The 27,852-nt window shown below is 38.5% G+C and overlaps 2 protein-coding genes across 4 annotated transcripts; one reads left to right on the forward strand and one right to left on the reverse strand.

Moving 5' to 3' along the window:
- Window positions 1–1,818: 1,818 nt before the first annotated feature.
- LOC127417912 (cysteine-rich hydrophobic domain-containing protein 2-like) lies at window positions 1,819–7,294 on the forward strand. The gene is made up of 6 exons (XM_051658177.1): window positions 1,819–1,961; window positions 3,326–3,380; window positions 4,739–4,894; window positions 5,305–5,361; window positions 5,764–5,823; window positions 5,947–7,294. Exons 1-6 carry the CDS (start codon window positions 1,819–1,821, stop codon window positions 5,995–5,997), a joined length of 522 nt encoding a protein of 173 aa, XP_051514137.1. The 3' UTR covers window positions 5,998–7,294.
- A 1,932-nt stretch (window positions 7,295–9,226) lies between these two features.
- On the reverse strand, window positions 9,227–27,529 carry LOC127417911 (ligand of Numb protein X 2-like). Of its 3 annotated transcripts, none has more exons than XM_051658175.1 (10): window positions 27,444–27,529; window positions 21,375–21,943; window positions 19,729–19,913; window positions 17,057–17,253; window positions 14,942–15,343; window positions 14,269–14,403; window positions 12,287–12,461; window positions 11,282–11,525; window positions 10,737–10,895; window positions 9,227–10,405 (listed from the first exon to the last, which is right to left on the reverse strand). In XM_051658175.1, exons 2-10 carry the CDS (start codon window positions 21,767–21,769, stop codon window positions 10,270–10,272), a joined length of 2,028 nt encoding a protein of 675 aa, XP_051514135.1. In that variant the 5' UTR covers window positions 21,770–21,943; window positions 27,444–27,529; the 3' UTR covers window positions 9,227–10,269. The 3 variants fall into 3 exon arrangements, with proteins under 3 accessions (XP_051514135.1, XP_051514133.1, XP_051514136.1); XM_051658173.1 differs by having other exon boundaries at window positions 27,279–27,474; XM_051658176.1 differs by lacking the exon at window positions 27,444–27,529 and adding an exon at window positions 22,696–22,865.
- Window positions 27,530–27,852: the final 323 nt, after the last annotated feature.

Raw genomic sequence — 27,852 nt, forward strand, 5'->3', positions numbered from 1 at the left:
GCCATAGCTCGACAATATTAATACACAACACAATGAAAATACCATAGCGCGACAATATTAATACACAACACAATGAAAACGCCATAGCGTGACAATATTAATACACAACACAATGACAACGCCATAGCATGACAATATTAATACACAACGCAATGAAGACACCGAAGTGCAACAATATTAATACACAACACAATGAAAACGCCACAGCGCGACAATATTAATACACAACACTATGAAAACGCCATAGCGCGACAATATTAATACACAACACAATGAAAACGCCATAGCGCGACAATATTAATACACAACACAATGACAACGCCATAGCATGACAATATTAATACACAACACGATGAAAAAGCCATATCACAACAATATTATTACACAACACAATGAAAAAGCCATAGCATGACAATATTAATACACAACACAATGAAAAAGCCATATCACAACAATATTATTACACAACACAATGAAAAAGCCATAGCATGACAATATTAATACACAACACAATGAAGACGACATAGCACGACAATATTAATACACAACGCAATGAAAACGCCATAGCACGACAATATTAATACACAACACGATGAAAAAGCCATATCACAACAATATTATTACACAACACAATGAAAAAGCCATAGCACGACAATATTAATACACAACACAATGAAAAAGCCATAGCGCAACAATATTATTACACAACACAATGACAACGCCGTAGCGCGACAATATTATTACACAACACAATGACAACGCCATAGCGCGACAATATGAATACACAACACAATGACAACGCCGTAGCGTGACAATATTAATACACAACACAATGAAAACGCCATAGCGCGACAATATGAATACACAACACAATGAAAACGCCATAGCACGACAATATTAATACACAACGCAATGAAAACGCCATAGCACGACAATATTAATACACAACACAATGAAAACGCCATAGCACGACAATATGAATACACAACACAATGAAAACGCCATAGCACGACAATATTAATACACAACACAATGAAGACGACATAGCACGACAATATTAATACACAACGCAATGAAAACGCCATAGCACGACAATATTAATACACAACACAATGAAGACGACATAGCACGACAATATTAATACACAACACAATGAAAACGCCATAGCACGACAATATTAATACACAACGCAATGAAAACACCGAAGTGCAACAATATTAATACACAACACAATGAAGACGACATAGCACGACAATATTAATACACAACGCAATGAAAACACCGAAGTGCAACAATATTAATACACAACACAATGAAAAAGCCATAGCTCGACAATATTAATACACAACACAATGAAGACGACATAGCACAACAATATTAATACACAACGCAATGAAAACACCGAAGTGCAACAATATTAATACACAACACAATGAAAACACCATAGCACGACAATATGAATACACAACACAACAAAGTTAGGCATTTTCTTTTCTGATAATTGTATTGTGTTGCTGATTAATTTAATTGTGTTGTGGCTTAATTTAGTTGTGTTGAGCTTTAATTTGCTTTGCTAATTTTCTTGTGATGAGCACCCATGGGCCACCGTATAAAACGGTCTTAAAAAGAGGACAATTCTTCCACCTTCAACTCTTTTTCGAAAGTCTGTTTTGTAGCAATGGCTAAAATATGATATCAACTCAACAGTTTGCTTCCAGCAGTTGCATGTATTTGTGAATGACGTTGGTCACCGCCTGTGCCCGATGACGTTTCTGTATAGGACTTGTGTGACGTCATTGGCGATGTGCCGGAGACGTCATGAGCGTCCTACTGCCCAACATGGCGGACTTTGATACCATTTATGAGTTAGAAGACGAAGATGAGAGGATTGTGAGTGAAGAGCATCTCGTCAGATATTGCCCCGAACCTGTGGTCATGCGTGGGGCCGGTCACATCACCGTGTAAGCGTATGAATGCAGCGGCACTGCTGTTTATCACTATTAGTTCATGTCATTTGTGTGTAGCCTCCATGCTAAGCTCAGTGCATGTTTTTGTCGCTAAGTTGTGCTATCAAAATACATGTAGGCCGAGCCTCTTCAATGTGTATCCTGACAGTGATTTTTAAGCGGAAGAATCAGCCCTCCTTACTCGAAGTCTGGTTGGTTGTTAGCTCAGAGATTTATGGTTTTATTACTTGCCATGGATAAAGCTTGCACCGTAACCACACTCAAACTCGTTAGGGTCTTTGCCTTGATATTAAGTTGTGGGCTACTGTACTGTACTGGACACATACTGAAGTAAACTTGCAAGATTTCTTGGCAAAGTATCTTATAATATTGTAATATATGTAATAATGTACAGACTTCCGTGAAATACAAGAACCTTAGGGCAGTGGTTTTCAATTCCAGTCTTAGGGACGCACATCACTGCACATTTTTGTTTCCTTTATTAAAGAGAGAGTTCACCCAAAAATGAAAATTCTCACATCATTTACTCACCCTCATGCCATCTCAGATGTGTAAGACTTTCTTTCTTGAGCAGTACACAAATTAAGTTTTTTAGAAGTAGGCTATATCTCAGCTCTCTAGGTCCATACAGTGCAAGTTGTATTTCATTTTGTAGCTCCAAAAAACACATAAAGGAAACATATGCATATGGATTACTTTTATGTTCATTTGTGATTTTTGGAGCTGCAGAGTCTGGTCACCATTCACTTGCATTGTATGGACATACAGACCTGAGATATTCTTCTAAAAATCTTAATTTGTGTTCTGCTTAAGAAAGAAAGTCATACACATCTGAGATGGTATGAGGGTGAGCAAATGATGAGAGAATTTGTGTTTTTGGGTGAACTATCCCTTTAACACAGAGTTGGAGTCATGGAGGCTGTACTAACAAGCTAATGAGTTGAATCAGGTGTGTTGGCAAAAGGGAAATATCCAGAATGTGTATTGATGTGGGTTCTCAGGACTGCAATTGACAGTGTGGACATTTCTCTTATTTGCCTACATGTCTTACATTGTATGAAAAGCAATCAGTGGTATAGCAATTTTTTAACTGGTTTATTATTTAATATGGTAAACAACATAATATTCTTTACATTGAACAACAGTACAGCACATTGTACTGGATAATTAACAGACAAATCCCAGAACCATTAAACAGCCTCTAGAATCTGTTTATTATATTATATGCTGCTTATCATTTTGCCTTCTAACTAAACTTCTTTAGTTACATTAACATCTAACTTAAACTTAACCCATTTTCTGTCATACCACAGAGAGCCATTAACACAATCATAACCTTTTTAAAAATATGTTTGCAGGTTTGGACTAAGCAGCAAATTTGACACAGAGTTCCCCTGTGTTCTCACAGGAAAGGTAATGATCTCTAACTAATATCTATGTTTAATCGTACTGATTGTTGTGAATACAATATCTTTGTGTTGATTTCCCTGTTGACCTTTATACCATAAGACACACACAGTGATATGAGCTCTAATAAATAAAGAATCCCTTAATGTTTTGGAAGTTTCTTGAATGGTTTTAATCCAAGAGTGCCCCTTGTGCACCACAAAATCTGTCAATAAGTAAACCGTCCAGGGCTCCGGTAGGCAGGGACCCCAGTGCTGGGAGGACACAGTTCCAGGTGACAAAATAATGAAATAAAGACCGTGCCATCCACAAGAATGGGAAGCTTCCTGGGTCGGACGCAGAAATACAAAAAGGCTGCAGGGGGAAGAGCAGGCCGAGGGTAGTGCGGGGCAATAAAATGAAGCTCCAGTATTGTGGCCCAGGGTGACATGTGATGGATGAGGTCAGGATTATTATGACTGAAAGCTGCAGATCAGGCCTGCTGGGCTTTATTCCGAGGTCTTTTGCTGTTTGCAAAGAGACCTTTGCATCCTGTCATAAAAGATTACGACCCCGGTTTTATGGCGTACATACCCAGAGAGGAATGAGCAGCCATTCATGTTGTTTAGACGGCACAGCCACAGGCCATGGGCTTATCTCAATCTTTTTGTCCTCCCTTTACTCTGAGAGTTTTAGAGCTTGATTGGCAAGTAATAAGCGTACAATTGCAAGATCTCAGCTGATCTGTGGAGATCATAAGAAAAAAATAAAAACACAATTTTGCAAACCATTTTCTGTGGAGTTTTTTTATGTATTTTCATGTATTATGTATTACCTCAATCTGGGTGGCGGAGGACAAGTCTCAATTGCCTCTGCTTCTGTGACAGTCAATACACGCATCTTATCACGTGGCTCGCTGTGCATGACACCGCGGAGACCCGCAGCATGTGGAGGCTCATGCTACACTCCGCGATCCACGCACAATTTACCACGCGCCCCACTGAGAGCGAGAACCACTATTTGCGACCACGAGGAGGTTACCCCATGTGACTCTACCCTCCCTAGCAACCGGGCCAATTTGGTTGCTTAGGAGACCTGGCTGGAGTCACTCAGCACACCCTGGATTCGAACTCGCAACTCCAGGGGTGGTAATCAGCGTCAGTACTCGCAGAGCTACCCAGGCCCCCTCTGTGGAGTTCTTTATATTTCCTTTTACTTTGCTTTGTAAATATGTATATTAAGCCTTTTTATTTGGTATTGCCTATTATTTTCTTTTTACATGCACAAAGAATGACTTCGAATAAACATTCAAAGAAGGAGGTTCTCTGTTGACAGATATTCTTAACATGTTTGCAACCCTGCATTGCTTCTCCTGTCTGGTCTAGGTTGCACCAGAGGAGTTCAAGACTAGTGTCAATCGTGTTAATGCGTGTTTAAAGAAGAATCTACCAGTCAATGTGAAATGGTTGCTCTGTGGCTGCCTGTGCTGTTGCTGTACTGTGGGCTGCAGTCTGTGGCCTGTCATATGCCTAAACAAGAGGGTGAGTTCTTCCTCAAGTATAACCAGTGCGTTCCCCATTAAACACTGTTAATTACTTACTGCCCCATTTGAACAAGGAAAGTATAAAACATGTTGTAACAAACTGCATCCACTTATTAACAGTGTGTAAAAATTATATATACCAGAAGTCATGGCTTGTTGAGTTAAATGCTGTGGAAAGGTGGTGGTTTTACAGCTGGAGATTGCAAGTTATTGGCCATGACATGCAGCTTACAAGCTGGTTACTAAAGGCTTCAGTCCATAAATGCCTCTGAAGTCTACATGCCCTGAGAGTTTTATTGGCATTTGTTAACCATGTGTTTGAAGAGTTTGACAGGGTGATTAACACGAAAACCCAGTGTGTGTTCATGTTTTGTTTATTTGCACAAATTTGTAACTGTTTGTTTTCAGGCACGAAGATCCATTCAGAAATTGTTAGAATGGGAAAACAACAGATTATATCACAAGGTGAGAAGCTTCAAGATTGATAATCGAAGCCGACTTGCCACATGTTAAAAGGTGTTTAGTTCTTGGTGTGTGGTGGATAACGATCATTAAAATGGTTGGTAACATTTGACCCTGTCAAATGCTTGTTGGCCTCATCTGATTCATTGATATAGTGCAGAGGCTGACCAGACTGGAAAGGTCAGCAGTAAAATGGCACGTTCATTTTGTTGTGTCTCAAAGCTTTGATTGACAGTCAGTAGCGGCGTAGACACATTAAGGAAACTACCTCTAAGCGCTGGCCACTGCTTGACCTTTGCTAACCCTTATGTGTAAATTGTGTCCAAGTATCTGAAGTGCTTCCATCTAGTTTGAAGATCTACCGCACGGCTTTGTCTAACCAATGTCTTCCTGTCTACCCTTCAGCTAGGGCTACACTGGAAACTTAGCAGGAGAAAATGCGAGAGCAACAACATGATGGAATATGTAAGCTGTCCTTGGTTCATGATGCGAGTCAATGCTTATTGAGCAATTTGAAGGAATTAATATAATTTGGTACAGGAAAGACCTTTTGAGTGTGTTAACATTGTCCTTTTCCTATTTCTGCAGGTTATTCTTATAGAATTCTTACCAAAATATCCTATATTCAGACCTGACTAAAAGGACTTCTGCTGGATGGCCCTTCATTCCTCTCCTTAGTGCCTTGTATATATGTTGGATTAAGGGTCTTGAATGGGTTTCAGCAAGACCCCTTCTCCCAGTTCCTTGTACAGTAGAATTCACAACACTGTCACTTTGCTTTAGAGCAGATTTTGCACATTTTCTGATGTAGTAGAAACACTCCTGTGTTGCACTCAAATGTTTTGTTAAATATAACATAATTGATGGGAAGACAGCAAACTATGATACTGTTTAAAAGTGCATTTACCCCAAAGAGCCATCAGTCCTCCCCACATACTACATTATGGTATCATTGATAAGAACAAGGCACCTTATGGTGTGAATTTGCCTTATGTTAAAGGCCAACCTTTTTTAAATAAGTGTATGTGCTGAAACCAGAAATGTTTTATTGGATTGAGAGTTTAGTGACTCTTTAAAACTAGTGCAGCAAATTAAATAAATGGGATGAACTAGCTTAGAGTAGATTTTCTGGCGCTTTTGCAATTGTCTACTACACGGGGAAATCAACAAACTGACTTGTAAATATTCTGGATAAGATGTACAGTTGTACAGTTTGCCATGTTTACATTAGGTAATTTAGCTGATAAGTAGTTTTTCGCCAAGATATTGTTGTAGCATAGTTTGTTTATAAGCTGTCACTGTAACGTCACAGTTTGTATGGACCTGTTTACCCAGTAAGCCATAAATGTACGTACAAGATGCCACTTGAGCTAGGGCTGAAAATTGCACTCGAGCACATGAGGACAACGGAAATTCAGTTATTGTCCTAGAGGTTTTTTGATATTGTACAACAATGTCATTAGTAGTGTGTTTGAAAACAATCTGATTTTGCCAATCAAGCTAAATTTGTTACAAAGAACAATGTGTCATCCATTTAAAACATAGTTTTGTTTGAAAGCATAATTTGTACCCTGTATTTTTGCTTCATGTTTTGGTACAGCTTCATCTTGGGGTGTCTTTATAAAGTCTATTCATTGATGCTGTATACTGTTGTTATGCTCCCAGGTTACACAGCATTGTAAATGTTAAAACCGCTCGTCACATGTTTTGTATCCGTGTACAACATCTTTGCTCCATATACTGTAGACAGACTGCATTAGTTGAGTGCCTCTGTAGATGGGTCTTGCCCGGGAGTTGTGCTTAAGAGGAGTGATTCTTTGCTTAGCAATCTAACGAAGAGAAAGGAATCTACCCTCATTACTGTTCTGTTAAAGTACCTGTAAATGTTTGTCCCTACCTAATCCTATGGAAAGCCTAAATAAATGGTTGATTTTGATGTTTTTGAACAACTTTTTACTTTATATATTTTATTTTTGAAAATATGACCATTCACTGCTCACTGCAGTTTCTACTCATGGAAATACTATGAGGCTGGTTAATAAGTTTAAAATTATAAGTGAACTGAAGTCAGTTTAACAGAAAAAGTTATGCTTCAAGAGATTTTTTTTTTTTTTTTTTTGTGCAAATATTTGTGTTGCTATTGTTAGACATATTTTATATCTCTTAATTCCAAACCAAATTTGCTTATATTAAAAGCAGAATTAGCTGTCTCTTTAAATTCTACATTTAGCTAACCATATTTCTCATTTTGCCTTGCAGCAATTTTACAACAATGCATGAATTCACATGTCCTCTAGGGGGCAGGCTAAGACACAATGAAGAGAGTTGACACAGTTTATGTATAAGTGAAGTAGAACTTTCAAATTTGACTGCAAACAATAACAGATTTTAAGAATGTCCTTGTCAATGGAATTTACACATAGAATTCTTTTTTTTTTTTTTTTTTTTAACATTAGTATTACTTTGTTACATTTGTTTTGAAATATATGATCAGAGATAAATATCCAGTTAACATTTAGTGTGTGTAATATTGTTTTGTCCACAGCTGGGTGCTCAATGATTTGACTTTTGCATAGCTAGTCTTATGATTATCGGAGTTTGACATAACCGAGACATTAACATCTCACACCAAATCCAACTGTTTATTCCTCACACACTATATAGAAGAAAAACATAATTTTATGCTTTTCTTCCACAGTTGGCAACCTGTGGTTACATTGGTTTACCTTGTCAGCAGGATTTAAAACCATTTAATCCTCGGTTCATAGTTCAAGGCTTAAATTCAAACTGCAGAGGGCTGATTTACATCCTCAACAGATCCCGTGTGACAGCACGTGGCTCATTTGCCCTTAAAGCTGCTCGGATAGAGTGATACTCAACAGGGCAAAGCTGTTATTGCCTGGGAATCCCACAGGAACTATAATGATTGATTTGCATGAGCAGTGAAATATGAGTCTTTAGCATCAGCTCTTAAATAACAGAAACAACATCACACTGTTGAAGCAAAACGGTATATAATCCAAACAGGTTTAAAATGGTGTCACATACTGTACTGAAACTTGCAGATCAGGTTTTGATTTTTAGGATAAACTCCAGTGGATTACATTATATTTGGATGGATTATGCAATTTATGTGGAGCATAAATACTGTAGATGTTTGGTAGTACACAGGAGATAAGAAAATAAAATAATACCATAAACATAATTAAATAGAGAATACAGTTATTGTTCAATTAGATGAGTAAACGGAACAAAAAAGTATGTCACTGCCTCGCAACAATTAAATAATAGCACAATCTTTTATTCTGTTAATTTAGCAATGCTAAATTTAGCGTTGCTATGCTACTCCAAGAACAGAACATCATTGGAATTCACTGAAGGACATTAAAAAGAGGTCAAACTCTCAGATCTCAGTGGGGGAAAAAAACTCAAAAGCATTTATAAAGGCATTCAAATAAAGTATACATTTGATAAAATAACAATGCTAAAGTATGTCAACTTTTGGTGCACAGGCTATTAAGGCAAGTGTGGATCAGTATGTATGTACATATTTATATGCAAGGCACCTGAGATACATTCTTGAAAATATTTCTAACAAGCCAAGCTGTGGTTTCAAAAAACAGTCCATTCTAATACCCAAATTGTAATTACGGTGTCAGACTAGTGTCACTATGCTCAGAACACAATGTTAAAAAGTGTAATTGGTGGAGGCCATCCACAAGAATTTGAAAAGGTCGAATTCCATGTAGTGTCAAAATAATTAATCATTTGTATAACCTCACTACTGACCACTTAAAGGGATAGTTCACCAATATACTCACCCTCACACCATCCTAGATGTGTATGACTTTCTTTCTTCTGCAGAACACAAATTAAGATTTTTAGAAGAATATCTCAGCTCTGTAGGTCCTCACAATGCAAGTGAATGGTGACTAGAACTCAGAAGGTCCAAAAAGGACATAATGACAACATAAAAGTAATCCATACAACTCCAGTGGTTAAATCCATATATTCTGAAGAGATATGATAGATGTGGGTGAGAAACAGATTAATATTTAAGTCTTTTTTAGTGTAAATCTATATTTTCACTTTAACATTCTGGTGTGGAAGTGACTTTCACTTTCACATTCAGCAACCTACAGGTTGGGGCTGGTCAAAGATGGAGATTTACAGTAAAAAGGACTTAAATATTAATCTGTTTCTCACTCACACCTATAATATCACTTCAGAAGATATAGGTTTAACCACTGGATTACTTTAATGCTGCCTTTCTGTTAATGCTGAGTTCTGGTCACCATTCACTTGCATTGTGCAGACCAACAGAGCTGAGAAATTCTTCTAAAAATCTTCATTTGTGTTCTGCTGAAGAAAGAAAGTCATACACATCTGGGATGGTATGAGGGTCAGTAAATGATGAGAGAATATTAATTTTTGGGTGAACTATCCGTTTAAAGTCAATCATAAACCTTCTAAAAGATTACAAGTTAAATATGGAAATAATGTCTTAAAGTTGCATGCTAAAATAGACCCAGGTAGGAGGCATATTTAAAAGGTAAAATATCCCAATTTAAAACTTTACAAGCAAGAACTTACTCTTTCTCTTGTTAAATCAATTATGTCCAGTGTACTTAAATGTGGTTCACACATCATTAATACAGATCAACAAAAGAGCATTACACCAGCAAAACACTAAAATGTCTACAGTGGATTAAACAGTGAGTTTTTAACTCTGGGTCAATAATTGTTTGCCGTATTCCCTGTTTTGCCCTGTTCTTACCTGCAACCCACTCTAAAGGGAGGACAAAACAACACTTAATTCCAATTCTCTCCTCTAATCATGGACTTGTATATCAACTCAAAATCTATCTTGTGATAGAACCAGTAATAGTGGTACAAGTTCAGGCCAGGTCTTTAAACCAGGCTGCCAGGCCAGGACACCACAGTCAATGTGACTTTGTTCTTCTGCAGCTTCAACATTGGGATCAAGGAGGAGTTATTCATGCCAACTGTAGTGACTCCATTCACAGCCACAATCTCATCTCCGCACCTGCAGGAGAGCATAAGATTGTCTCAAAGCATTTTATAAAGGCAGACTGTGAAAATCCTGGAGCTGACTCACTGCACTCCATTACAAAAGAATACATCTTACATTATATTCATGTTTCAGTGATGACAACTAAAATGCAATAGTCGACTTATGTACCAAGGAAATCCAGTTTAATACTTTTCAAATGGAATATTTCAGGTTTGTTGTCGAAGGGGCACTTGAGCCTTACTGATGGGGCTGTGGGGTTTCCTCAGACAAACAAGATCGAGAAACACGGCTCTAAGTAATTAATCTATAGCAATGTGACTTTTTAAGGTGACAGGAGACTCACTTGAGGCGTCCATCAAAGTGGGCTGGGGTTCCAGGCACTATGGTCTTAATGAAGAAGGGCTGCTGGCCACGACTCTCCTCATAACCCCCAATGATACTGAATCCCCAGCTCTCACTGTTGGTCTTCATCAGCATAATATCTCGACACCAGTGCATATAGCTTGTGATTAAAAAGAGCTTGTTAAATTATGAATTTGTATATACTGTTATATGAAAGAACTGTATTTTAAACAATCAACTAGAATTACAATATGATCAAAAGTTTTGCAAAGTAATGTTTTGTTTATGTTGCAAATGCCGATAAGTCATCATCTTTGGCATCTAATGGCAAGGATGCAACATCACACAAAAACTAAAGTTTTCAGAAACCAAATTCAGTTATGTATTATGCTTTTTATTTTATTTTATTTTTTTTTATAAAAGTACTACCCATTTTTTATGTTTTATTTTATAATTGGGTGAGTGTGCCTTTAATAATCTACACAAACATACTGTATATAAAGGGAACAAATTCAACTTGTCCTTTTCCCGTTACATCAAACCAACCTGGGTAGGCCCAGCCAATGTGTCCAGAGAGGAACCCAGTTAACGTCGTCCTCTTTTAGGCCCTCCGGTGTGTCCATGTCTTCTCTACTGCTAGATTCTCCATTCTGTTCCTCCTTGTCGGCAAAGGTTTGGATGACTCGTAGTGTTACTGTGTTTTGAGCAGCCTGAGCCTTTAGCACAGTCACTGCCTCATTATAGGTCAGCTGGGTCAGATCAATACCATTTATGCTCAGCAGTACATCACCTGGGCAACAGCAGCCATGACAGCATAGTGTTGAACAAACATTTGAGACATATGGTGCGTCTCAATCAGCTCTCTAGTTCAGTAGTCAGGGCACTGATCAGAGAGTCGCCCATTTGTAAGGCTGTCTCAATTGCAAAATTGTACCAGTGCACTTAAAGGTTCGCTCCATAACAATTCCAAGAATGAACTGTAAAAAGTCCTTACTGGAAATGTTGTCAGGTCATTGAAGTCTTTCAAGTCATTTGAAGACAAGCACAAGTGTAAAACTATGAAGTCAAAGCCTTATTTTCTCTTTAAAAGAGATGTTGTTTGTGATGATTTCCATCCATAATGACCATAAAAGGTAAACAATCTTTTAAACATTAGAGCTGCAGAAGCTTAAAAATACACTCCTTCATATTTATATTGCTTTATGTCAATTATCTTACATAAAAATGCTGTATGCTTGAATATCTACAACAAAAATGGATGACAGTGTGGTTTATTCTGCAATATTGTTGATTAATAACAGCTGTGTTTTAATGCATGAGCTTGTGTTGCAGGTAATGAAGTAATAAGTGTCCCAGTGCTCAGTGGATGAACACCCTTGCCAGTGCCTGAATTTGTGTTCACAATATACTGATTCATGACACAGGGAGCTGATTGAGAGGCACCCATATAGAGAAACCAAGTACTGACATTGAGAAATGACTGAAATTGAAGAATGCAGTGAATAAAGACAAGAGTGACTATGCACACAAGAAAAAAGACATATCTCAGACCTGTTTTGATGGTGCCATCTCTGTGCAGACAGCCCACCGGCTGTACACTAGTGATGTAGACAGGCAAACGGCTGTGGCAGTCTCTCCCGCCTGCAATGGTGATACCCAGTGAGTGTCGAGGTTCCTTCTTCAGACTCACCGTCTTCTCCTGACTGAAGAACCCACCTGGAGGGTCCTGTAGACACACACACACACACACATCAAACCACACAATAAAAATGAATCGTTAAAATAGATGGAATCTGCTGACTTTTCGCACTTTCTACATTTTTCAGAACAATCTGTGGAATGGATTTAAACATGGTAAAATATGTTAATGCAGAGCTGAAAGTACTAAACTCTTAGCTGGGAGCATTATAAAATTAAGCAAAATATTTATTTTAAAATGGATGCAAATAAGTTTACACTTTCACTTTGGCATTGTCAACAATTTAGAATACTCTGCTTTGCGTTGTGCCCAAGAACTGCCCTTACCTGTGGTAACACACAACCTCTCATGGCTTATTGCTCTAATAAACACACACGGGGTGGGGGTTGTGTAGAACCTGGCGAACGATGGGCGTTCCAATTCACACACAGATTCCATGTGGGCCTGGTCATGACCAATACCAACATTTTTCGATACTTCACTGATTACTAGCAACCGAATTCCTCTAAAAGTTCAGATATTTCCTGTTCAAATAACTTGGGGGATGGGTGAAAAGTGAAAGCTTAAGACATGTGCCGTAAGACTCCTGCGGTGATAACATTTGTAAAAACAAACATCCCATATCCTGCTGTGAAACCGAGAGATGCGTTAATGTGCACAGCTCTGACACGCTAACATCGTAACTCATAGATTGTGCAAAAGTCCACTCCTTCAACTATCTGGAGTCTTGCTGGAGTCTCCAGACCTCCAGAGGGGGAGGGGAGGGCTCTTCCTACCCAGCAGCATAGCCCTTCATCCCAGCATGAATTAAGGCTTCATCTCCACAGGTGAAAGCTAACTGTCACCAGCTTTGATCCCCGGCTACAAACAAACACAGTGGCTGCAGAAGCTCAGAGAGCATCACCCTGGGCCTTTTGATCAGAGACGAGTCCCAGAGAGAGAGGGGGGCATCTGCTTTCATCTCCCACTACCCAGCCTGCATGTGCTGCCTCTGCCTTCATCTAGTGAGGAAGTGTCACAAAAGCAGGGTGTGACTGGTCTCTGGGTGAAAAGTCATCTCGCTCACGTACACAGGCTTTTGCTACAGAAGCACAGTATAGGAAACATGCAAACAAGCTATAGAAATGAGTGTAACTGTAACTACAGCATATGTGTATAATATAACCGAGCACTTTATTAGGAACACTATGCTCCTAATAAAGTGTCCAACATGGTCTTCTTCTGTTGTAGCCCATTTGCCTCAAGGTTTGATATGTTGTGCATTCTGAGATGCTATTCTGCTCACTACAATTGTACAGAATGGTTATCTGAGTTATCGTAGCCTTTCTGTGAGCTCGAACCAGTCTGGCCATACTCTGTTGACCACTCTCATCAACAAGGCATTTCCGTCCGCAGAACTGTCACTCACTGGAAGTTTTTTGTTTTTGGCACCATTCTGAGTAAACTCTAGAGACTGTTGTGCGTGAAAATCCCAGGAGATCAGCATTTACAGAAGCACTCAAACCAGCCCATCTGACACCAACAATCATGCCACGGTTGAAATCACTGAGATCACATTTTTTCCCCATTCTGATGATTGATGTGAACATTAGCTGAAGCTCCTGAACCATATCTGCTTGATTTTATGCACTGCTGCCACACAATTGGCTGATTAGAAAATCGCATTAATAAGTAGGTGCACAGGTGTTCCTAATAAAGTGCTGGGTGAGTGTATATGCCCTACAGCTCAGCTTGTCGGAGCATTTGCGCCAACCACTAAGACACGGTTATGACTATTCGTTCATTTAAACCTGTCGCCATAAAAGATAAGAGCTTGTGAAGCACATTTCTTTACCTTCATGTATGTGGAGCATCGGTTGAAGTACTGTGGTTCAGGGGCCTTCCTTGCCCCTCTGCTTTGTCCCTCGCCTTCCTCCTCGGAGTGATCAGGAAGCCTCATTACTACGAAGTTCACCCGCATTTCACTTCCCTGCCACATACATAACAGAATAAAAATTCACTTAAATTTACTGTAAAACCTGTCACTGCAAATTCAATAATCAGCTAATGTATGAGATTAAAAGTGACTGATTTCTTATTAGTGGTTGATTTCAAGGTCTTGCAGTTCTTCTCATTCACTACGTTTACATGCACACTTATCGAGCTACAGCGGGTTTTCACATAGTCAAGCTACAGTCTTCATCAGTCTATTTAAGTATACATGACACAATGCATAAACAAATATTTGAAGGAAGGACGTCAGCTGAATAAGTGTTTAATACATGTTATAAATCACCTTTGTATTTCCGAGCATGTTCACCACGCCGAGGGTAATTGCAATCAGATTAACGAGTATACATGCTGGATGAAGCAGAGCTACAGCAGATTAATCTAGGTCTATTAGTCCATTTTAGCAAAAATTGGACTGGTATGATATCAGTTGGTCTAAAGAGATATGACATTTATTTTATAACATTCCAGAGTCCGACTGAAATCAAACTTGAGGTTGCTCTCCTTTCTCTTACTACCTGTATGATCTGAGCTGCACTCTCTGGGGTGCCATGTCTCAAGTCCTGACCGTTGATGGCCAGCACTTTGTCATTGTTCCGCAGTTTGCCATCTTTGGCAGCCAGGCCTCCAGGCAGCAGGTCCAGGATGAAGACTCCTGGCTCCTCAGACTTTCGGATCAGTTTGATGCCCAGTGGCTCAGAACGATCACGCTTCACCAAGGTGACCTGAATGACAGTGCCATGGTTTTGGTTGGGATTGGACGGCTGTGGTGGGGGAGAGGCTGAGGGTTGCGCAAGGTGTTCCGGGTTGGACTTGAAGCCCTTTTCCTGCATAACGGTTAGCCTGAGACGGGAACATGACTCCTGAAGCACAGCGATGGCACGACTGTGGGGGATGGATGCCAAACTGACATCATTCACCTGTAAATAGAGAAGACCTCACTGTTGGTTTAAATACACCTAACATATACAAATATCTTGATAGCAGGATCTTTGTTGAAGAGCCAAGGGTATACCATTAGTATTATTGCTATATAGGGGCTAAAATTACAGTAATAGCACAGCTATTTTCAATGTGATTGAGCACGTTTTATGTCAATGTTTAATTTAGGTTCAATCTAGTACTTGGCAGGAGCTCATTCTTTCTTGCAGCCACAGAATTGTCCTGATATCAACTCTGGGAAATTAACATGTAACCTTCATCTGAAATCCAATTATTACATATGTTCTAAGGAAGAGCATATTAATAGATCCTAAAATAATGCTGTTATTTATGCATCTAGATTGAAAATAAAAAACATTCCTGCCACAGGCTTGGAATAGCCCTTTGTGATAATCAATGCAGTGTTGAAACAGAGGGGGATAGAGAGATCCCATTTCAAGAAATAAGATATCTAAGCCATCCACATATCTCTTTTTGGGCAACATCTCCCTTAAAAAGTCAAAAGAGCTCTGCTTGGGATACAGATATTCATAGGGCTGCTGGTTGGCCTTATTCACATATTCCCATATATGATCTCAAAGAAGACAAGATGAGCTAGAGGCATTCATTCAAACCCAGGGTGGAATTTGAATGTGAAGCCAGTCGTGCTGGTTTGGTTTACTAAGGCATTGCATTCCAGGATTGCCAGGGGCAGAAATCTTAAGAGCATAAGATTGTGAGAACAAGAATGTAAATTTTACTAAACTGAAGTCAGAAAAAGACAGTGACTCTATTTGATTGCAAAAGTAAGCAAAGCATTGTGTGTTTGGTCATTTTAATCATGTCACCGTTATCCACTAGTGTACTATTAAAGTTAAACGTCCATTATGTTGACTAAGAGCTAAGGCCAAGGGATAAAATTAAATCACAAATACACCCATAGTGTGAATTTATTTTAAACTTAATATTATGGACATGCTTTATCCATTTAATAAATATTTGAACAAATAGTACCCTTTTTATTATAGCCTGAAATAGAAGAGATAGAAAGAGGCAAAATAACTCTGCAGTCTACATGGTCAAACACAATTTTGAATACATTATGCTGCTTTTATACTGTGTTGACCTTGTAATTGAGAAGCGTCACTGTGTAACTAATTATCTAACGTCTAATCCTCAAAACAAGAGATCTGCATGCCATGAAAGCTGAATTTCCACATTAATGTTTACAGAAACCTATTCAAGCTACAATTCAACATGAGAATCACAGGATGACCCATGTTCCATCTTAGATCCATACTGAAACTAAACAAACAAGCTGTGAATCAGCTAAATATGATTCATTAGAGCTTGTGATAAGTGGTTTGACAGGATGTCTGCTGAAGATAATTGGACAAAATGTTATATGACAGAATGTTTTGTGTTCATTAGCAAATTGTTATATATTTACATGGTTAATCATGTGCCAGTCAGTGGAAATTTCCCAACATTTAATAAAAGCAAGAGCACGGGCTGGTGACCTTTATCCAGGGACCTGACTGGAATGTAAACATAATGACGCTGGGGTGTGTAGTGTACATTCACAACATAAGGTTTGGATTGGCAAGATTCTAATACATACTGTAAGATTTGTGGAAAATATCCAACATGTTCAATCCAGAACAATTATCAAAATAGACAAAAATTGCAAGCTGATCTGAAGAATGCTTCACCTCTAGAATGTGATCTCCCGGGGCCAGCTTGCCATCCCGACCAGCCAGTGAATCACGCACAATCTCCTGTATGACGATGTTGCCTAATGGTGTGTCCTTCCCCCCCACTATACACAATCCCAATTTCTCCTCTGGCTCCTCCCGAAACAGCTCCACCACAGTCGCCTCTGCTACGAGACTGGACCTCAGAGGGGTGTCTGGGAAACCACCACAAACTCCATTTATACCTTACACATGCTGAGATTTTAATTGTCAAGTATTATAACATATAGAAGTATCTGATTTATGGTTGCCTTGGAATGAATCATTTATCTTAGGAAGCACATAATGTATGATGTCATATTCTCTTGAGATAATGAGACAGTTGCTAGGTAACATTGTAATGATTAATAATCCATACTGCACGTCCAGGGTCCCCCTGCAGAGGTTTACTGCTTTAAGCAGATGTGACAGAGTGAATCTCTATGAGCATAAATGTTCACAGAAAGTGACATGTTGATTGTTGTTTCAAATACCATATACCATATTCGCTAGAATATTAATAACATCTTGGCACTCCTAATCCACCTTCCCAGAAGAAAAAGGCCACAACAAAGATTCCCTCTGTTTTGGTTTACCCAAAAGTAAACACAGCTGCAAATCAATTTCCTCTGCTTGTCACTGTCTGTGCTACAATATTCTCACCTTTCTTTGTGAGCTACCACAAATCAACATGTTAAAACAATAACAAAAAACAAACAAACAAAAAAAAAAACACCAAGGACATGCTTTATTCTATTGTGAAGCTAATCCTTTTTAAACAATGTATATTGTACAGTACAGAGATAAATGCGTTATTACTATGCTCACGTGCAATGTTTTCTCAGAACTTCCATATTTAAATACATTCCACAAATGTTCCCCCAAAATCAAAGAAAAGTCTGCTAATTTACTCTGGACCAAGTTATTACACAGATATTACACAGCCTAAAGCTGGTTGCACACTGGGTGAGAAGTGCTACACCACAACATACAGGAATCGCACACAGAGTGCATCGGTGTGGTGAATGGAGGTGGCAGTTACATACAAATTTGACATACAGTTACGTACAGTTTTAAGCTGCCAAACCACAAAAAGGCAAACTTCTTACAGAAAAACTGACCACACCAATGTATCTTCTAGCCTAGACTAAAGTCAATAATGCATGTCACTTGATAATAATTTGGGTCAACTTAATGTAATTTAATGGAAAACTAAGTGAGTGGCGCTCAGTAGTGAGGCAGAATTTTTAGAAGACTCAGGAGTCTTTGCTGGGCTTGCGTACCTTCATAGAAAACAATGGTTTCGAATTTTAGATGCCGTTTATCGTTCACCAGATGCATCTGTGGTGCAACCCCCTTAAAGGGATAGTTCACCCAAAAATGAAAATTCTCTCATAATTAACTCTCCCTCATGCCATCCCAGATGTGTATGGTTTTGGTGCCAAAATGTTGATGCTCCAAAAAGCACATATAGGCATCATAAAAGTAATCCATACTACTACAGTGTTTTAATCCATATCTTCATAGGTGATATGATAAGTGTGGGTGAGAAACAGATCAATAATTATGTCCTTTTTTGCTAGAAATTCTTCTCCCTGCCAGTAGGGAGTGATATGCATGAAGAATGTGAATCACCAAAAATACAAGAATAATGTGAAAGTGAAAGTGAATATTGACTGAGCCATTAGGAGAATTTATAGTAAAAAATTACTTAAATATTGACCTGTTTCTCACTCACACCCATCATATCACTTCAGAAGACATTGATTTAACTACTAGAGTCCATTTGGAGTAAATTCTAGAGACTGTTGTGTGTGAAAATCCCAGAAGATAAGCAGTTACAGAAATACTCAAACCAGCCAGTCTGGCACCAACAATCATCCATGCGATTATCTAATCAGCCAATCGTGTGGCAGCAATCGTGTAGTGCATACAAATATTCAGATTCGGGTCAGGAGCTTCAGTTAATGTTCACATCAACCATCAGTATGGGGAAAAAATGTGATCTCAGTGATTTGGACCGTGGCATGATTGTTGGTGCCAGACGGGCTGGTTTGAGTATTTCTGTAACTGCTGATCTCCTGGGATTTTCACGCACAACAGTCTCTATATTTTACACCGAATGGTGCCAAAAACAAAAAACACTCAGTGAGGGGCAGTTCTGTAGATGGAAACGCCTTGTTGATGAGAGAGGTCAACAGAGAACGGCCAGACTGGTTCGAACTGACAAAGTCTACGGTAACTCAGATAACCGCTCTGTACAATTGTGGTGAGAAGAATGCAGGTTGGCACTGTTTTGGTGGCACGAGGGGGACCTACACAATATTAGGCAGGTGGTTTAATGTTGTGGCTGTTTGGTGTATGTGATTTTCTGGAGCTTCAAAATTCTGGCACCCATTCACTTGCATTGTATGGACCAAAATAAATTCTTCTAAAAATCTTCATTTGAATTCAGCAGATGAAAGAAAGTCATACAATTCTGGGATGGCATAAGGGTGAGTAAATAATGAGAGTATTTTCATTTTTGTGTGAATGACTTTAACACAACAACACTTTTTGATCAATGGTCAAAATATATGGATCAGGTCACTCTTATTAGCTTTGAATGTTCTATAGGTTAGGGGAACAGGAAAAACAAAGTGATACAATACCATCTTCACCCTCCTCAAAGGCAGGGTTGACCAGGCCAGTTTCGCTGGTTTGAGCTGTGCATGTGATTGATGGGGTGGATTTTGTATCTGTCAAGTCTCCATCTGATTTACTTCCCTTTAACTCATTCCAGTATGGTCTTTTCTTTCTCTCTGCCTCCTCTCTGAGCCGTTTGAAAGCAGGACATCTAGGTGAGAGATAAAGAGTTTGAGCAGGAAGGAGAGAGAGCGAGAATTGGAGCATGGTGAGAGAACTGCAGCTTCATTAATCTTAGTGGTTTGCTGTTAATTAACCTACAAGACATTCATTACCAGACTGCAGCAGTGGAAACTAAAAATATCCTAAATACACAGACTAATGCTGACTTCTGCTCTGGATCTTTCATATTCAAGAGTCAGCAGAAAACAGCAGCAAAAACAAAAAACAAAACACAAATCAATGTTTAATTGTTTCCATGCAAAGATTTGGAGCTACGTAGCATTTATCTATTAGATTTACATGAACAAGCTCAGGATTGGGAATTGTCAGTACAGAAAGAAGAGGAGTTCCGCAGATGAGGAGACTCTTCTACTGCATTGCAGGGAATGAGATGGGACAGGTGAGCTTGGAGCCGACCTCGGTCTCATCGTGTCAACACCTCCCTTTCCGTCCCTGAAGCCACTACTGCTGCTCTCTCTTTGTTTACATTAGGCCAATCCTGCCACGTAAACTATCAGCCAAACAACCTTTAGCCCTCACTATTACATAACAGCAGACAAATATTTTTTTTAAAACATGTGAGGGAGATGAACGCTGTGGCACAGGGTCATTGTTCTGCATACAACCATAACCCCAGGAAGTAAACTGTGCAGAGATCAACCATTTGGCCAATTCTATATAGATTTCTGGCATTGAATATTATAGAGCAGCAGAATCAATAAGTGTTTACAATGGGATAGCTGAGGGTCTACTACTTGAGGTTGAACTCTGAATACTAAGGCTGTCACTTTTTACTATCGAGTAATCGTGACAGCCTTACTGAATACTGCCTAAATCCTGTAACCAAACAGCAAAAAAAATTATCGCACTTCTACTGCAGACATTCAGTGGTGATCATTCATGTGATCCCTAATTAACTCTTATGTAAAAGAGAGTCATGCAGTTCTTTTAGGAGTCAAGCCCTCTACTCGTCATACGGTCCATTCACGTTTATTCTTTATCTAGCTCAGCTCCCGCAAATCTCTCTGCTCACATGAAACCTGCATTAGTGGGATTCCAAACATTTTTGAGCACCTCTCTTAATGGCTACCGTAATACAATGTGTGCTTTTTTATTTGGAGTGCTCTGAAAACTATGGACATGAGTGCAAATTGTTTTGATTGTGCAGCAGGGATAACATGCAGAGAATGTACACATTTCTCTTGCTATATTCAAGGACTAGACTCAAGTTTATGTATGCATTTATGTATTGCACACTGATCTGATATACAGTTATCAACTGGCTCTACATATCAGAAGTCATTTTATTTCTACATGCTGATTTCTGCAAAGGCATGACTCCTTATCTTTGTCTACAATCTATCAACTCCATGCCCCTGTGCCCTGGTGATATGTAAATAGTTGTTTAGAGTTCTACTTCAAAACACTTTGCCATATGGCATGCACTAACCTGTTGTGCAGATGGGGCTGCAATTCACAGCGCTGCATATTCTGCTGGCACTCGCTGCGGAACGGGCAAAGCACGAAAAGTTTGTCCAGTAGGTTGCGCACCAGCAGGCTGGAGGATCGGCACAGCTGCAGCTGAAGTCGCTGGCGGTCTACGGGGCAGAAGTTCTGATCATGCAGGAAGTTGCTGAGGCACTGGTAGCAGTATGTGTGGCCGCATGGCGTGTCCATGGGCTGCAACAGTGGCTGCAGGCAGATGTGGCACACCAGCTCATCATCCACCTCATCCTGGTATTCATATAAGTGACTGTCCTGACCTTCATGGCACTGTCCACATTCCTTGCACACCCGTGCCCATGTTACGCCATCCTCCAGTGGAGACGCCTTGCGCTCTGTCATGGCCTCACACTGAGTAAAGCGGGATGTCTGCAGGGCTGGAGAGGAGAGCTTATGCCTCTTTCTCAGCCTCCAAAAGCTATGTAAGCCTCATGAGATGTGAAGGTTGAAACAATCAAAAATGTTTAATCCAGAGAGAGAACTAACAGCGAGCTGCTTCATCTGGGTCTGAGGTTTCTGTTGGAAAAGAGAACAAAGAAAAACTGAAGCTCACAACAGGCATTCTTTTTTTGGCTCATGCCAGTCGGACAGGAAATGACATGGATCCACTTAACAGCAACAATATGGGAGAGGGCTGCAGCTGTATCCTTTACACGAGTTTCCTCCTCAACAGAAGTCTGAGTTTGACTAAATATCACTGTTCATGTCATTAAACAGGTTAAGCTCCATGAAATGGCAGGAGATCAACAATCAAAACTCACCTAATGGGAGAAACAAAGGAGCTACTCTAAGAAAGAGTGAGAACTCCAAATTAATGGTATGGAAATAATAGCCTTGTTAATGACACCTTCATGCCCAATCAGCAGTAGGGAACTTCCCCCTGTGAGGCACATAATCTCTGCTAATTCCATCTACAATGGAACTCTGTGCAGCATAACCCTAAATTCCACACAGTCGGATACAACACACTCCTATTAATGCCACAAAAAGAAAAGAAATCTCACCTAGAATGCCATAATTCTACGATGATATTACTACGCCGAAACGTTCCCATTCAATGGACCACTGCACTATCAATTAATGACTCAAGGTGATGAAACAATAAAAAAAAAATGTTCTGAATCAGATGTTTAACAGCAAATTTGTTAGAAACAATCATCGCTGAACTTTATAGTCCCGGCACTTCAATAGATGAGAAAAAAAACAAAAAACAAACATTGTCTGCCATGTATGTGAGACAGTAAATCTCAATCATTATTCCAACCTACCTCTAATGGTAGCGCAGTCAGACTCCCAGCAGCCACTGCATGAAATCAAGAAACTCAAGCCCAACAGATGTACTGGCAGCCTGCAGCCTGACTAAAATCAAAGCCCATCATCTCAACTAGGGACAGAGTTTATTTGTGTGTGCGAGTGTATGTATGCAAGGACATGCAGTTTAAGGAGAGCTCAACAGAGTGGAGAGAAACATACAGAGTCCGGCTGTGTCGACCCAGGAGGAGGGGTTGATAGAAAGTGTGTGTGTGTGTGTGTTTGTGATGGTGGAAGAGGGGGAGTGTAGACTGCTGATGTGGTACTAGAGCAGGCATAGCATTCTAAGAACCAAGCGCAACCTCTGACCAATTACACAACAAGCTCTATGTGTGTGTGCGTGCTGTCCGAGATCAAGCAGGACATTATTTTTCACTGCTCTACTTCAATATTCTTCTGATAACTGTACAGACATGTTCCTATGAGCTCAATCATTCACCCAAAACCAGTAATTCAAAACCCGCAATTTATAAACCTAACCACATTTATTTGCATACAGTATCACATCATAGATTTGCTCTGCACTTTTAACTGCATTTTAAAGCTGAATAAATCAATTTTCTGGGAGACTGTTCTCTGATCAACAGTATGCACAGTAGAAAAATATATGCCTAATTAAAGAAATGTTCTGCATTAAATAAAAAACATAAGCTTTATTACCACAGAAAATACTTTATATTTAAAAATGCATTGACAGGTATATGCTTTCAATGGAAGTCTAAAGGGGAAATTTACAATGATTGCCCCATAGGCTTTTATTTTTTGTGGTAAACAACATGACACAGATGCTGTCAATAGAGATTATAAAGGAGTATTACAGGTTCAAAACAAGTTAGGTTCAATCAGCATTTGTGGCCTAATGCTGAATACCAACAAACTGTAATTTCGATTTGCCCCTCCTTTTCTTAAAAGAAAAAGCATAAATCGAAGTTACAGAGAGGCACTTACAATTGAAGTGAAAAAGGCCAATATTTGGAGGATTTAAAGGCAGAAATCTGAAGCTTATAATTTTGTATTTTTATAATTTTTTACAGGGTTTACATCGTTATGCCGTCATGGAATTTTTTTTTTTAATATTTTAAAATTTAATATAACTTAACACAGAAAAGGTTAAGTGATTTTATCACACTGAAATCGTGTTAACATATATATTGTTTATGTATTGTGGCTAAACAGTGAGCATTTTACCATTTACAGACTGGCCCCATTCACATCTATTGTAAGTGCTTCATTGTTGAAATGGAGGTACATGTCAAAATACATTTTTGTGGTAATCAACATTATGCCACAAATGCTGTTGATTGAGCTTAACTTATCTTGATCCCAGAATATTGTATTTAATCAAAGTCCCTTTCAATGCAAGTCAGTCCACTTGGCGGCCATCTCTGGAACGCTCCCAGGTAGCTATTCTATGAAAACAAGCAGCATAAAAAGTACAACTCCTATCAACTTGAATGGGGAAAGACGAAATCTCCAAACCTTTTTGTCAAGATCATAAACAAATAACATATTTCAACTCAGCAGTAAAATCTGACAGCAATGGTGTTATAATCACATTTAGCCAGAACACGCTAAGAAACGCTATATTACAGGCTGGTTCAGCATTCTCAAGTTGACTGGCAGGTGATATCTGTATCTAAAAGGTGATTGGCTCTTTTACCTGTAAGGCGAGACTTCCTTTTCTACATCTGTTGGGCATTCCAATTTCTCTTATTCATTTTAATAACAGTGGTCCGTCTCTGCTAAACTGTCTTTAACTCAGAATATTCTTTTATGAGCATGCATGATAAACATTCTATATCATGAAAAACCCTGGAACTTGTGGCGCAGTGATGCGTTTTGCTAATAGTTTCCACACTGGTCCACTGAGACAGTGACCCTGGCTAGTGGTTAAGATAGATCGACAAACCCCATAGGCTCGTGGGAGTATCTCACACACAAAAAGGGGAGCTATCTGTCAACTCTCATCTCCTATAATGACAAAGAGTATGTTTCTGAACCTCTCAAGGTTGCACTATAAAACCCCAAGTTTGTCCCCTACAAATCCATTTATATTCACACACCTCCCCGAGTACACAAAATCTGACTTACCTGACTGTGGATTACACAGTCTCTGAATGTGGACAGTTTCAAAGTCCATATAGTATTTCCAGATGTTTCAGGCAACTGGGCAATATTATCAGGCTGTTACTGTCATAAATCAACACTGTTCCTGTCCATTGCTTACAGAGCAAATGGTAAATCAAAGAAAATGAGGACACCCAGTTTGTAATGCTCTCACCTACCCAAATCAACCAGGGGCCATGAATCATTACCTCAGTCACACCCTTACAGAATGAATACATAGGCAATGCCACAGCCCCAAAAGCATGACTTTGTTAGTAAAGAATGCTCATATACTGGTGTTCAACAGGAGTGTTTCTTCACTGCTCTTCAAGTCAATGAGAAAAAGGCTGATAAAACTTTATATCTGTTCTACTCATTTATGCATGCAATGTCTCTAATCAACAATTTTGTGTCTTAATATAGAAACAATTGTTTTCAACATCCAACATAACATGCAACAAAGTACATTTAAATAGAACAATTTTGTCAAACACAATACCATTAGCAATACCTTGGAATGATTTGTGGATTTGGTGTTTGCCATAAACTCAAAACAATAACCAAACAAAGAACAGAATGTGACAAGAAAAACAAGCATCATATACCAGTTCAGTTGTGGGTTCTAAAACGAGACTACACTGTAAAAAATGTCTGTAAATGTAAAAGACTTGAAAAATGCTACTGAAAAAAAAAAAAGAAAGAAAATGTTAATTGATTAACAAGTATTAACTGTAAAATATACAGTAAAAAACTGTAATATATTTTAACACAATACAGTAGTTTTTACAATAAAATGTTGTAAAAAAAATTATTAGATGTAAAATAAAATTAGATGTAAAAAGTATGATTTTCCTGTATAATTAATTGTAAAAAATTACATTATGTTAAACAAGAGAGTACATGTACTTTTTACAGTAAATTATTGTTAAAATTACAGTAAAAAAAAATAAAAATAATAATCGGGTGTTCCCACAATTCCCTGCATGACCCATCATATTTAATTATATTTTATGGGAATAGTTATGCTTCTTCTTATTTTAATATCAGTTACGTACATTGGTGTGTTCCGTTTTATATTTAGTTTAGTTAATGTTTATTACATTATTTAAATTTCACATGTGTTACCCTGATGGTGTTTAGTATTTCTGTGACACTGAGCACTGTCTCTACATGTATGTTGGTCATTGCTCCTGGAAGAGCCACTACTGGTGAACTTCATCATGTGCTCTTCTGTAAATTTTATGGTGATTAACAATACTTTATAAAGTAAAAAGCAGACTATTACAGTTTCAGAAGGTTAATATCAAGTTTATGACTTTTTTTAAACTAAAAATAAAAAAACATTCTACAGTGCCAGCGTGGTCATGTAAATTACAACCGTTTTAAACTGTAAAATTTACAGGTTATTCCATTGTTTACATTTTTACTACATTATTACTGTATTTGTTACATAATTATTCTGGCAACCACAGCTGGCAGTTGTATTTTTTTTGTAAAAACAACAAGATTTTTTTTTTTTTAATTTACAGTGTAGGGCTTCTCAAGAAAGAGGCACATTTATTATTTTCTCTCTTTTTAGAGTCAACTCATGATATTAAAAGGATAGTTCACCGAAAATGGAACATTCTCTCATCATTTACTCACGCTCATACCATCCCAGATGTGTATGATCTATTTCTCACCCATACATATCAAATCACTTCTGAAGACATGGATTCAACCACTGGAGTCCTATGGATTACTTAAATGCTGCCTTAATGTGCTTTTGGAGCATTAAAATTTTGGTAATTCACTTGCATTCCTAAGACCTACAGAGCTGAAATATTCTTCTAAAAATCTTTGTTTGTGTTCAGCAGAAGAAAGTAAATTATACACATCTGGGATGGCATAAGTGGGAGTAAATGATGAGAGAATTTTCATTTTTGGTTTAACAAACCCTTTAAGAACATGCTTTAAAACATAGAAATAATTTTCTACTTGACTTCCGCACATTATCCAATCTATAATGATATACTTAACTTTTCTAACCTTCTGAAATGAGTCTACGTGGTATAAAATGACCTTAACAAGTTGCAGGTTGATGTGACACACGAGAAAGAAGCCATAAATCATTCATCCATCAACTGGCAGAAGCTGCTGGTAACCGGGACAACCGAATATCCTTGAATGTACATTTTTAGTAAAGGAGCGATCGAAATAAAGCATTTGGTTTTCTATGTAAATCTGCACGGTTGCTTGTATTTTAGTAACATACCTCTTACCCCAGCCTCATGGGGGGAAAACCCCTCCAGTTTCTCCGCGGTGATACGACAACACTGTAATCTTCGCATTTAGGGATCATGAAATAATAAAAGTAGCCCACTTCTTAAGTTAAAGCACACATAGTGTGTTTTGTGTAGGCTATTATGCAAGAAAAGACAGAATCTCGTCTTACCTGTGCGAATTTTCCGGAAGTAATAATAAAACAATGGTCAAAATAAAAACACAAACAGTCCTGGCTTCGTCTAAAGGCAAAAACATTAATATCTCATCGTATCACGTAAGTATTGGTAACCAGACATTAGACTAGCTATTCTAGCCCAGTTAGTGGCACACTTACGAGTTTCGGGCAAGCAAGTAGGAGCTGACTCTCTCACAGGAAGTTTGCGCAGGTAGAATCGAAGAAGAATCACCTTTGGACTCAGCGCGTGGCATGCAGGTGTGGTTGTGAGTAACGCAGGAAAATATAATGCTTAACTGCTCTGTGAAACATGCAAACTCAATATGATTTTTTTAAAAATGGTTATGAACTTTATACAATGCACAGAAAGTGAAGTTAGCAGTATAATGTGGGGCAATTGTTAGACACTATCAATGGAGCCACATCATGGAGCCACAATCATAAAATAATAACAGTAATAATAAAAAATAAAAAAATCTGTTTATAACTAAAAAACTTTTGTCAATAAGGTTAGACAATTTTCAAAGGAAAGCAATGTTTATTATTCTTATCCCATTGGCAGATTTTT

The sequence above is a fragment of the Myxocyprinus asiaticus genome, chromosome 27 (genome assembly GCF_019703515.2).
Source record: "Myxocyprinus asiaticus isolate MX2 ecotype Aquarium Trade chromosome 27, UBuf_Myxa_2, whole genome shotgun sequence".
NCBI classification, from domain to species: Eukaryota; Metazoa; Chordata; class Actinopteri; order Cypriniformes; family Catostomidae; genus Myxocyprinus; species Myxocyprinus asiaticus.

Bases quoted from the DNA above. Each gene is read 5' to 3' on its own strand.
- LOC127417912 (XM_051658177.1), top strand. From the start codon at position 1,819: ATGAGCGTCCTACTGCCCAACATGGCGGACTTTGATACCATTTATGAG. The intron at 1,962-3,325 runs GTAAGCGTATGA...ATATGTTTGCAG, and splicing joins GGGGCCGGTCACATCACCGT to GTTTGGACTAAGCAGCAAAT. The intron at 5,362-5,763 runs GTGAGAAGCTTC...TCTACCCTTCAG, and splicing joins ACAACAGATTATATCACAAG to CTAGGGCTACACTGGAAACT.
- LOC127417911 (XM_051658175.1), bottom strand. From the start codon at position 21,769: ATGACAGAGCGCAAGGCGTCTCCACTGGAGGATGGCGTAACATGGGCA. The intron at 15,344-17,056 runs GTGAAGCATTCT...CTCTATTTACAG, and splicing joins CGGGAGATCACATTCTAGAG to GTGAATGATGTCAGTTTGGC. The intron at 10,896-11,281 runs GTTGGTTTGATG...TTTAATCACAAG, and splicing joins CATTGGCTGGGCCTACCCAG to CTATATGCACTGGTGTCGAG.